Source organism: Rhinoderma darwinii, chromosome 9 (assembly GCF_050947455.1).
Source record: "Rhinoderma darwinii isolate aRhiDar2 chromosome 9, aRhiDar2.hap1, whole genome shotgun sequence".
Taxonomy (NCBI): Eukaryota; Metazoa; Chordata; class Amphibia; order Anura; family Rhinodermatidae; genus Rhinoderma; species Rhinoderma darwinii.
Window position 1 is genome coordinate 1,566,216 of NC_134695.1, and position 13,254 is coordinate 1,579,469.

Sequence of the window (13,254 nt, forward strand, 5' to 3'; positions counted from 1 at the left end):
TTCTGTGACGGATTTACAAGCAAATACAAGATTCCACTGCAAAAAATCTGCAGTGTATCCGGCCTGTGGGAAAATACTCAGAGTGGTCCTCATACAACTTCCAACAAAGTCACTCCTGCATACCGTATCCAAGACACCACTCTGAATGGATGGAAGACACATAAAACTAGTGATCTTTAGAGTCTCCTTCAGGTAGCAAACTGCCCAGAGAACGTGGCTTTGCTGCACTATCGGATATTCTCTTAATCATAACATGTTAGAATGTTTTAGGAAAAACATTTTTATAGGCCAAAAAGCAAAATAAAAACCATGACCGGAATGCTAAAGTAAACGGACATTAAAAAAATATATATACTCATTGTTTTCACAATAGATTCCCTTTATTTCCATGGAATTGGTTGAAAGATCTAATGTGACACCTGTCCACTAAGAGCCCAAGATCTTGTGCTAGATGCCACTTATTCTGGTGAACATGCAACATGAAGCAACATTTTTTCAAACATTTTGACATAAGGACAATTCATAACTTATTCACCAAGAGAGGAGGAAGAAAAAAAAATAAATAAAAAAAAGAATATCTAGTTTACTAAATACAATGATTATTTAATTATTTTTTTTATTTTGAAGTTGAAATTTCCTATGCTATACTGATAACTGGATCCTGAAATGGGACTATAGATGTAAGTGCCCATCAGCCACTTCCCCTTTAATCCAGGTATATAAAAAAATATATATGTATACTCTAGAAAAATAACGAATATTGCAACTTCTTCCGATGTTTAAAGTATTTAGTAAGCAGAAAAAAAATAAAAATAAAAAGTGTAGATTCCAGGCCCAGGAATCTATATGGCATTGGGAAGGGGCTGAAAGTTTTTGATAGAACAGATAAATTAGTTGCAAATAGTCATACACAAGTTCTCGCTCCCCATTTGCGCCAGTTTACCCCCAGGGAATTAAAACACCATTCGGTTTGTGTTGAAGTAACCATGAATGTCTGAGTTGAGGATCTATATACTGTAGATGTATCCGTTTGTGCCAGCATTTTACATCCCTAAAATCTATACTGGAACTTCGGTAAACCTAGGAAACTTGGCTTTCCAGTGATTGTAGGTCTAAACAGGTTTTTTTGTTGGTGTGCGTGCGTGTGTGCGTATGCGCGTGTGTGCGTATGCGCGTGTGTGTGTGTGCGTGTATGCGTGTGTGTATGCGCGCGTGTGTGTGTGTGTGTGTATGCGCGCGTGTGTGTGTGTGTGTATGCGCGTGTGTGTGTATGCGCGTGTGTGTGTGTACGCGCGTGTGTGTGTACGCGCGTGTGTGTGTACGCGCGCGTGTGTGTATGCGCGCGTGTGTGTATGCGCGTGTGTGTGTGTATGCGCGTGTGTGTGTGTATGCGCGTGTGTGTGTGTATGCGCGTGTGTGTGTGTATGCGCGTGTGTGTGTATGCGCGTGTGTGTGTATGCGCGTGTGTGTGTATGCGCGTGTGTGTGTATGCGCGTGTGTGTATGCGTGTGTGTGTGTGTGTGTGTGTGCGTGCGTATTCTCAGTCACATGAGAGTTCCAGCAAATAAGAGGTTCACTTAATAAGACTGAATATATTCAATCTACTTATAACCTGCTATATTTTCAAAGAAAAGTGACAGTCAAATGACACATTGTGGATATATATGTGCATTCACACATACATATACACAATTTGTGGATAAAGAAACATTTGTAAAAATCTATTTTATTCCATAAAGTGGTGAATGACCAGGTCCACAAGCTCCGCAGTGTTCCTCACCCTGTATTGCCAATTGGGGGAAAATGTCAAGAGTTTTGGTTTTGATAAATAGACGCTTTGTCTTTAAGAAGAGCCAGGCACAAATGACAACTCCAGCTTCCTGAAAAACAAGGGAAAATAATGTTTGCAAAAAATTCAACTTATGGGGAGAAATAAATGTAAGGGGATACAGGTATAGAAGTGTCAAGAGAAAAACATTTTGTGTACTTACCCTCAGGAGGCTCTGCCATAGGAGGTGAGAGGCAATACATATGATATCCTCGATCGCAGTCATCACAGAACAGCAATTGGTCCTATGAAAACAAGAGGCTCAGAAAAAGTCTATGCCATTACACAAAAACAGGTCTAGATTTCGACAGGATCTAAGGAACGAATACAGTAAAACAATAATATCAAGAAAAAAAAAGAAGTTCCTCTAGACAGCTTAATGTTATAAAACAAAACACATTCTAGTCCATACCGAAGAGGTGTGTAAGAAGCTATTAAAGAGAAATAAAAAACAATGAAAAGAGTGTATATCAACAAGCATTTACTCACATCATTTTCTGAAGTCCCACAAATATTGCAGCACTTGCACTCAATGCATTGCCAGCGGTACGTCTTCACTGCCGCCATCATCACCGGAGTAAACTGCAAACAGGAGGGGTGTCCTATGACCGCAAGAAAAACGGGGCTCAGAGTAGGGTCCAAAATATATTTTTTTAAATGTGCGCATAATACTTCATTGTCTTGCCATTTTTTGCCACAGTGTAGATGGAGGATATGTTCATATAATGGAATTGGGACCCGGTTTCACTCCTATATAGCTAGTGACTATACTGTAGTGGAAATAGTTGTTGCTCAACCATGCAGCTTGTTAGATCACAATTCAATGGAAAAGAATAATGCTATAGAATGATGACGGAGACTAAAAGTATTCAGGAACCCATGGCCCATACAGGACAGGTTAGAAACTATTTTTCCAGAGTTAACCCACATATCTTGTGCTCTCCGGCCTTCACAATTCAGGAGTTGAATTTTATTTATTTTTTTCCTGTACAAGGACCATGCTGGAGTGACATGAAAAAAAACGTTTAAAGTAATAGTCTCTGCATGAAACCAATGTTCACAATTAGAAAAGAAAAAAAAAAAAGCCTTTTTACATAAAGTCTCATATTACCCACTACTCAAAAAAACAAAGACTCTGAATTGAATAATCCTGCTGTGATCCACCCAAACATACGTCATCTGACAGCGACTGCAACATTAAAAGTGTATGTCCACCTTTCAACAAGTCATTTTTGGGTCCAGCACTGTGCGGATTAATTTCATAATACATCTTTATAGCAGGCAGAGCTCTATTTTTCTGATGTAGTGCTCCAAATTCCCAGAATAGACAGATTCAAGAGAACATTCTGGCTACCTGCAGCCATCACTAGAGGGAGTTTGCTGTATACGGTGTTAAGTTCATTGTATAAACAGTATGCAGCAAGCTCCCAAGCCACCTCTAGTGGTGCCTACAGACAGTCAGAATTTAATATTTTAACTTTATGTCTATGCAAGGGATCTGAAGCCCTGTAGCAGAATAACAAAGGGATTGACCTTTATTAAGCTATATTAAGACATAAATCATAGATTTTGAACCAATTTAGATAAAAACAAAACAGCGTTCAAGGATGGACATTCACTTAACAGTGTTCATACAGCTTTCCGTAGAAAGTATTAAATACGGACTGCTACATGCAAATATTATAGATCGGTTGTGTACATCTAACACAAAATAAACTAACACAGATTATGGCCATGACATTATACAGTTTATTCAGCCTAAACTGAAAAATAAATATATCAACTCCGAGTCAGCAATGCAGAAATTATGAACTTCATTTAACCCATCTTTAAAATATACATACGGCGACATCATTTTCATAAAATTCTCTTTGTATGATAGCACACTTTAGTTGCAAAACATTAACCCACACTTTTTTTTTTTGTGCAGACTGCTCCGTCTGTTGCATTGAATTCACATTTATTTGCATAGTTATATTAGATTGCATTTCATTATAAAGCACAATGACATCTGGCATTTTTAAATAATTTAATTACAGTTACATGTTACTTTATTGCACCACAATTAAAGTGTATCTAACTTGTGTTTGTTTGTTTTGTTTTTTTCCAACTGACAGCTAGCAATATGGAGAGAAAATAGAAGCAGCACTAACTGTTCTTGCTTTTCTTTTTTTTGTGGGGTGGGGATGGAATATGCATCGGGGAAGTGGGGGAAGGGCATGCATTTCAGCCAAGATTTGTACATCTTCCCATTATGTAAACTTTCAGTCAGTCTATACCCCCTAGCCATCTTGAACACCAGGTAACGGTTGAGCTCCCATACTGCTCATTGTATCACCCGCTTTACCCTGCCTCTCATACCCGAGCGACCGCAGTCTGAGCAAGATACTAGCTCTTCTGGCTGGCTCGTTTTCTTGTTGATCTTCGAATCTCCAAGGCAAAAGTCACAGTAATTGTTGGGCAATGCAAGACCATCCGGGCCCCTCTTTGCTATAATAAATAATGGGAAAACAAAAGAAAGCATCAGTTTACATTTTTCAAGATCACTTTTAAAAACTGCAAACATGGGAAGACTATTCTGATGAAAAGGCTGCTATATGCACACACAAAAATAAAAAAAAGCCAAACATTATGGTTTCAAGTTTAGCGGAATCAATAAAAAAAAAATACTTGGGAACCCAAGCAACATAACGGATTATCCCAAGGTCTAGCTAATTTTCGCAGCAGTATGTTTCTACTATGCTCTATTTGAACAAGCTTCACTTGCAGGTTAGCCATTTTCTACAAAATTGTCAACACGACAGAAAAGTCTTAAGGTATGTTCACACACGTTTTATTTAAAAAAGTCTGTGGCAGAAACCCTGGGATAAAACAGATCTGCTGAGAGTGTTCCAGTGGATCAGTGCCCCATTGTTATTGAATGGAGTCAATTCCTGGCTTTTCCATGCAGAATCCACAACTATATCCTCAACGTGTGAACACAGCTAGGTGTTGTCATTGTCCATATTATAAGGTTTAGGATTGTATGGTTATACCATATCATCCCCAAACTAAACATAGAAAATGCACATCCTCCCTTAATCGCCGCTTTTCCTTTGACCCTAGTTTGTCTCATACTGCAATTAATACAGGAGAAATATATAAAAGAGTTCTTCTATATATGTTGCCAAAGATCAGCAATTTTCCATATTCTTTAAGACAACAGGCTGCAGCAGAAGCCTCACCCTCTGCCCTGTCTGCAGGACAAACCGATTTCAAAGCACAATTCCCGTAGCAATTCACCAGCCCCAAAAAAATGAAAGTCTTGTAGAAATCCTGAAGAACACAGGGGTTAACTCCTGCTAATCTGTTTCAGGAACATGTAGAACATCCTGCAGACTGACAATGTGGGCAAGATTTATCCTGTTCACTTTTAGAATTAGTCTCTAGGTTAAGTATTTCTTTAATCAAAAACTCCCACCCCACTGAATTCTGTAACTCCAAATCTTCACTTAGAAAAAATTGCTTTCTACAGTCTATTAGATCTGAAAATGTATTGTATAATTCCATCAACTAAATCCAGCTGAGCTATGAAAGATAAATACAAGCTTCCTTACTAGTGCAAAAGAGTATACAAATGGGCAAAAACAGGTTATGAAATAAGCAACATACAATATCTTAGAAATGGAACGATGGTAGAATTGACATACTTGACTTACTCTTATGCTCCTCTGGTCTATGCATTATGGGTGTGGGTGGCTGAGAATCTTCTTTGTCCTCTGCTCCGGCTCCTTCTTCATCCACCAAATGAGAGTGGGCATAGTGATAGCTCAAACCAGGTCGGTTTTTGTAGCGCTTTCCACAGACTGGGAGAAAAAAAAGAAAAATAGAGTGGGAGAGAATTGGAGGAAAGAAAGACCAAATCAAATCACAATAACGTGCCAACACAGATTTAAAAAAAAAAAAAAAAAAAGAAGAAGAAAAAGAAGAAGAAGAAGTAGAAGAAGAAGAGGCAGTGTAACTGATTGCTAAGTAAGCTCAAACAATACTTTCAAAATATACCCAGAAGTAACCCAGAGGATCTGTCACTAGTCTAAACTAGTGACCCTATCTCCTAGCTAACCTAATAGGCGTGGTCACTGATAATGCTAGTGAAAACGGTGTATCAAAAAGTTTATTTTAAAAGTTATGAGCTTTTTTTCTAAATATGCAAATAAGGCTGTACTAGACAAGTGGGTGTCAACAGCAGCGATTCTCCCGAGGTGGAGCCACCTCACCGCCTCTGACGCTGCTTCACACAGTGTGAGAGACTGAGGCTGGAGGGAAGGCGGATCACTTCAACCATCCACATCTCCGGCTGTGGACCACCTAGAACAGTTGGTTTTGGTGGAATATGAAAGATTAAATTCTAAAATCGCAGTTCTAGCTGTGAAAAAACCAGATATCACCAGTTGAAAACACAGTCGGGAATGGAAGTGGTGTACTATATGATCACGATGTGTTGCTGGGCTGGGAAGAGGAGAACTGTATGTAGCGGATTAGACCGCGTCATACAGAAAACATTACACCGCCCAGAGTGAAAAGAAAGAGAGAGTTACCTCCCATTTGGCAAGTATAGCCAAAAGCATATTTAGAAAAATGCTCATAACTTTGCAAATAAATGTTTTTGGAAAAAAATAAAAAAATCACACTGGAGTTATCAGCATGACAGCGCCTATTAGATTAGTTCGGAGCTAGGGCATTAATAAGCTAGTGACAGATCCTCTAATATGAAATAGAGCTTGGAAGGACTGGCAGATAAACTGCAAAGTTATAATCTATGACCACTAAAGCAGAACATGATACACTGCAATCACGCCACCTGTACCGTGAATGTTTGCCATCACTTATATTAAGTGTATTCCAGCTAAAGAAATTTATGGTGTATCTATAAATATGGATATGCCATTACAGCCGTGCCAAGGTGGGAGGAGAGAGCTGGCGAATTGGTCTTTAAAGAAGTCTATGAAGGGTGACGTAAACAGCAAAGTACATTTCCGTATCAAAGATTTGTAAATGGTATTACGGTTTGGCTTTTTCAGAATCTCCGGTCATCACTTCCCACTTTAGCCTGGCTTTAGTGCATGAGCTGGGGATACGGTACTTATTTCTGCCAATCACGGCAATACCTCTTTAAACCAGGTAATGTATGCACCAAAGTGTTGGTATTTAAAGGGAATATAAAGTTACAATTTTCTTCTGGTAGGTCAAACAAAAACGTGAGAAGATCAATATTAGTGAAGTCTGATCTCTAACCACAACCAATTTCCAAAATGAAAGCACTCTGTAAGGCTCTGTTCACAGTGGCATCATTGCGGCCAATTATCATAGAAGCCATCACGCTGTGCCAGGGCAGCCGTACGATGCATCCAAATAGCACCCAACGGACCTCATTGATTTATAGTGGGGTCAAAAAGGATTGTCATTTTGATAAGAATATTGCTGCACCATTCTTGTTGTCAAATGGGACGGAAACCCCAACACAAGTGTGAACATAGCCTGAAACTAACAAACCCCATTGGTACAACATTCGAAGCAACAGCCCATTCTAATGAATTACAGCATCCTTAGGATATTGTGCCAGATTTTCAGCCCAAGACCACAGACCTCACCAATGTGATCTTCTACCAGGTGTCTATGGCATATTAGATACTTTTTTTTGCTGGATGCCTCCCTTTGAACAATACCATTCTTATATCGTATAGCAAAGTGGTCTAATTGTGTAGGATTCTGAAGAATGGTATTTACCAAGCAACAAAAAGTTGAAGCAATTCTACCACATGTATTGGCAGCAAAGAAGATAAATGTGCAATATGAAACAGGAATACAAGTAAAATCGTTGCTGAAAGTCCTCAACAAATGAAAAGAAACATGTGGCGCCACGCTGAACCCTTACACAGATACATAGCCAATAGTTCCAGAATAGATCAGAAGAGGTAGGAATCTTATATTTAACATCAAAGCAAAACCCCCAAAAAAAAATAAAAAGGTTTCCTTAGGGCTCCATTCACCCTGATGTCAGAAGGGTCATTTTGTCCACTGTCGTGCTGGTATACCCCTGTATAGAAGGCATAGTTGGCTACCTTTTTTATGGCATACGCCAGAGCCTTCTGTCAGAGGTATATATTAGGCAACTATACACCTGACGGAAGGCTCAGACATGCTGTGAACAAAGACTTAAAGAGGCTCTGTCACCAGATTATAAGTGCCTTGTCTCCTACATAATCTGATCGGCGCTGGAATGTAGATAATAGCAGTGGTTTTTATTTTGAAAAACAATCATTTTTGAGCAAGTTATGAGCAATTTTAGATTTAGTTTCTTAAAGACCAACTGGGCGTGTTTTTACTTTTGACCAAGTGGATGTTGTAAAGAAGTGTATGAGGCTGACCAATCAGTGACCAATCAGTGACATACACTTCTCATTGTTCCAGCCCAGCATGATCCACAGCACAGTGAGATTGTGCAGTGAAAGAAGCTGGGCTGGAACAATGAGAAATGTATGTCACTGATTGTTCGCTGATTGGTCAGCCTCATACACTTCTTTACAACACCCACTTGGTCAAAAGTAAAAACACGCCCAGTTGGGCATTAAGAAACAATCTAAAATTGCTCACAACTTGCTCAAAAATGATCGTTTTTCAAAATAAAAACCACTGCTATTATCTACATTCCAGCGCCGACCAGATTATGTAGGAGATAGGTCACTTATAATCTGGTGACAGAGTCTCTTTAAAGGGGTTGTCCGGTCCCTAAAAATTGATGGCACATACACAGGATAGGCCATCAATATTTGATCGGTCGACTCTGACAGCCAGGACCCCTGCCGATCAGCAGTTTTGAAGAGGCATGACTACCCCCTTAATTTCCCTCACTGCTCACTGTGAATCACCAACACACTTGTAGCAGCAGTTCACAGCATTAAAGCCTTCTCCCAGTCACTTCAATACCGCGATTCAGTGAGCAGTGACCAGAATGAACAGGAAGCATCGCTCGAACCCCCGCTGCGGCCGCTTCAGAACAGCTGCACGGCTGAGGTCCCGCCAGTAGGACCACGACTGATCAGATATTGATGGTCTATCCTGAAGATAGTCTATCAATTTTTAAGAGACTGGACAACCCCTTTAAGGCCCTTCTACAGAGGGCTAATTATCGGGCAAACGAGCATTCATAGGAGTGCTTGTTCCCAATCGTTGCCCATTGGCTGATTGTATAGTTTATGCAGCAGAAAATGATCGTTGTCGGCAGCAAATCTCCATGTGTAAACTCGGAGATGTGCTGCCAAATTATAGAAATGTATGGGGACGAGCGATTGTGTAACAGTCGCACATCCCCACACATTGCTCCTTGTGAGAGGCGCAAACGAGAGCCGATCAACGAGCGGTCTCGTTCATCGGCACTCGCTTATACGGCCCGTGTAAGAGGACCATTATAGTCGCTAAACCAGACAAAAAGTCCTGTCTCTTGTAAATTAGACAGCGTCTAATAAGAGCCAAAAAGACAGGACTTCTTGGTCTTTGATTGAGAGACTATTACTGGTATTGATTCGCACCTCTGTAGGTAAAGTGGCTGCCTCCCCAGCAGAGAACAATGTGCTCAAGGCATATTGCGGGAAGTCTAATGTTGTTACCGCACACAACTATTCTTCACCTTACATATTTTTGAAAAAATAAGTCACCCTCCAATTGGACAGTTGGTACAGGTCAAAATTGTGCTCAATATCATATAAAGAAAATTTGTAATAATGTTTCCCACAGCAAAGATAAGAAATACAGCACTGCTGGGCCACCTGACGGTTTCAAGATGTCTTAACAGATGTGCATCATGTATGGTCAACCTCAGGGTTTATTTAATCTTTAGGTCAGGATCACAGAAGGATTTGGTGCAGTTTGTGGCTCAGTTTTTTTAGCCAAAGTAAGAAGTGGATCCAAAAAGAAGGAAAGGTTTAAAGAAAAGAGTGATGCATCTATTTGCTTTTGTGTCCAACTCCTTTGTTTGGCTAAAAGAAAAAAAAACGGAGCCAAAAACGGTGTGTGTGATCCTGGCCTAAGGATAGTAGGGTGAGATTTTAGGAATAGCCAAGTTTACAAAATGTAGCAGAGAACCCACGTGTGTATATTTTACAATGGCAAATACAAATAGCCTCGCTGGATCCGGAATGTGCTTCAAAAGTGGTTTGTGAGAGCAGCAGAAATGACGAAAAAAAACAAAAATAACACAGGATTATAAAAATATGAAACAAACATGCATTTTAATGCGGCAGTATTCATCCGGTGCAATCACTTTATTTCCAGATTCCCATCAATTGCTGCAAAGGTATGAAACTGAAAGTAACTTGCAATATGGCATACTATTCATCAGCAGAGCAGGGATTAGTTTGATTTGCCAGCAATACTCCCAACAAGAACATTTCTGAAAGAACTTTGTTGACCAATTATGTCACAGCCTAAAAGAAGCCTACAAGTCATTATGTTGGTATATGGCAACACAGGGGTAAAGGGAAATGCAGACTAGGCTTACAAAGCAGCATTGCAAACAAAATAAAGCAAAGTTTCATATATCAGGGCATGTGGCAGACCAAGAAATATAGCAAGGACTTACCATGACATTTCTATCACAAAAGCATAAGCACAATGACCACCCCAATGTTAGAAGTCAAAGTGTCGAGACAGAAGCATACTAATAAAATGGGGTATGAGAGACAGATGGGAACAAGTTTACAGACACTACCATAAATGGCGACTAGCATGGCTGAGAAGAGACAAATAATGCTGAGCTGCAGTGCCAAAGACGACGGGCAGAGTGGGGGAGATGGCAAACTAGCGCGACAAGCGAGCAAGTTTAACTACCTCTTTCGGAGAATTTCGAAGTTTGCTTTAGTTTGTAACGGTCTGAAACAAGCAGAAAAAGAGAAATAGAGAGAAAGGGGTGATTAGGCTACCTACACAGAGCAGAGAGCAACTGAAGCCAAGATTTATATTTTTTAAATGGGGGGGGGGGGGGTTGGAGAGTGGCACCAATTAAGAAAACGAAGTGATGGGGAGCAATGAGAAAACTGCCGACATTCGGCCGTGAAAAATGTGCAAATGCTCAACTCTGCAGATTCAATGTGTGTCTTTTTTTTTTGTGTTTTTATTCCAAGTTTCCAGAATACAGAAAAAGTGTAAGAGACATTATATTTCTGGCTTTTTTGTATCCAATACGAGCATTGGCTTTTATATATTAAAAAAACAAAAAACGGGGGGCGGTATCTGCAGCAACACTGCACTGTACAAAAAAGGTCCTCAAGATAGTCTCTCTGAGGGGAAAAAAAAAACTTCTAAAAAACAGTCCGTCAATGCCATCTTTATAGGTCCAGATCATTTTGTTGCTTGTACAAAATACAAAGACAAAGAAAAGTGTAGCAAATGTGAAATAATCCTGGATTAAAAACTTCAGATTGCTTTGTTTCTACAGCGGCAATGTGTTTCCATAGTAACCGACAACAAACAAACCCTGCGTAGTCACGTCTTGTAGTTATACTCTCCCATTTGTCCACTACTTTTTGCTAACTTACCAAATGTACGTTAGTAATCATCCTACACAGGGTTTATGGTCTTATCATGGATACTATACTATACCGTGCATAGCAGCTTTAGGTACAAAATATATAAGACATTTCTAATTAAAATCACTTCCTGGGAAAGCTCAAAAAGTAATGAGACCAAAATATAAAATCTCTCAAATATATAATTAGGAATATAAAAACATTTCCTCTAGCTTAGTGATACAATTTCTGTCCCTATAACAGCAGTGAGCAGTGCAGCCAAGGTCTCAGAATTTGACTGCTCTATGAGGCTTCCTGCTTTTAAACTTGGAGAGTCCACTATGTGGGGGGAGACTGAGCGTGCAAATCTGTGCTATCTTACTTCATGCTGGATGCAGTTATATTCGCAGCAGTGTAAGATGGATTCCTGTGTATTATCGGGCAGCAGCATGATAGGAGGAGAATAGAAGTGAAGAGGTAAATCCGGTCACAACTTTCTCCTCGATAACTGCGGCTGGTTCTTTGTGTATGTAGTGAGGCTCCGATTAAGCGCCTTTACAAGCAGCTGTCTCCACCGCTTCCTCAAGCTGGGCTGCATAATACACAGGGAAATGTTATAACATGGCTGATAAATAATATTCTATATGAAGTACAGTTCACGGTGACTAGATATTTGAACAATTATCTCCTGATTTTCATCACCCATTAAGAAGTAGTGGGGAATTAATTTACCGGGTTCAAGATTTGCTTTTGGTTAATTTTTTAAGCAAAATAGAAAAAAATATAAAATAAAAAGATTTAACAAAATTCGCATTATATGCTATAGAGAAGCAAAAAAAAAAACAAAAAAAAAAAAAAAAAAAAAAAAAAACCCGACACAACTGGCAAATTGATTCGCTCACCCCTAATCCTGAACAGATCTAAGCGCGAGTCTCCACTTTGCCACTCAGATGCAGTTAGTGCTTCCGAGAATCTCATGAGATATGGATCTCACTCTGTATTACAGGACAAAGTCTTTACTTTCATTTTAGCAAAGGAAAATACGCTATTCTGATAAAGATTGATAAAAAAAAAATTCTGTCACTGTGTTTTTTCTCAGAACAGATAGGACCTTTTTAAGACCTACTGCAAAGTTTCTTCATTTTTCATATTAGATGCCCTTAGGACAAAATAAAAATATTGGTTACGCATGTGGACATAACCTTTAAATTGTTAGTGTTTTATAACCCTGTGCAGATTACGGTTCATTCATGCATCATGGGAGGACAGCCTTTTATATAAACAGAAGTTGTTCTCCTGTGACAGATTATCCACTTATATAGAAGGTCAATCATACTTCATTTATTCAACATACACAAGTATTACAAAATGTAAAATCTAACTAATACAAAATCTAATGGCGTTAGCAGATTACTAAGGCACTTACTATTTATTACAGTTAAAGTTAAGTGTTAATGCTCCCTGTATTACATTTAGACAGAAAAATAAAACCCATAGACCTTATCGAGAGATATATATATATATGTGTATACACACACACACACACACACACACACGTCATGCTTGGGCACCGCCACCTCTCAGGCATTTTTAGATAAACGAAATAAGCATTGGAAAAAGTAAAAAGTGTACTGATCATTTTATTGAAACTGGGTAGAGAACAAAGTATCCCAATGCCAGTTTTCATGGAGATATGACCGTTAACGAGTGGACACCTCTCTGCTTGCAAACTGATGAATTTATGTGCTGGTTGGGGCCAAACTTTCGTGGTGATCCCAATTTCCAGTCCTTACCCAATGTTTGATATGTCACCGATATAGCTCCCTTACATATCGGACTTTAAATTTAAGCAAGGCTACACTTGCAGATGCTGAACCTACTGGG

General features: G+C 39.3%; 1 protein-coding gene across 8 annotated transcripts in view; it reads right to left on the minus strand.

The window, feature by feature from the left end:
• Positions 1-358: 358 nt before the first annotated feature.
• The window catches only part of DPF2 (double PHD fingers 2), a 55,062-nt gene continuing 42,166 nt past the window's right edge, over positions 359-13,254 (minus strand). For 2 of the 8 annotated variants that reach the window (XM_075837175.1, XM_075837171.1), the window contains exons 7-12: positions 10,694-10,735; positions 5,527-5,673; positions 4,190-4,318; positions 2,318-2,430; positions 1,992-2,073; positions 359-1,880 (exon numbers count right to left, since the gene is read on the minus strand). In XM_075837175.1, the coding sequence (XP_075693290.1) occupies positions 1,807-1,880; positions 1,992-2,073; positions 2,318-2,430; positions 4,190-4,318; positions 5,527-5,673; positions 10,694-10,735 (587 nt within the window). In that variant the 3' untranslated portion in view covers positions 359-1,806. Of the gene's footprint in view, positions 1,881-1,991; positions 2,074-2,317; positions 2,431-4,189; positions 4,319-5,517; positions 5,674-10,693; positions 10,736-13,254 lie in introns of all 8 variants that reach the window. The other 6 variants (XM_075837173.1, XM_075837170.1, XM_075837174.1 and 3 more) reach the window with 3 other exon arrangements.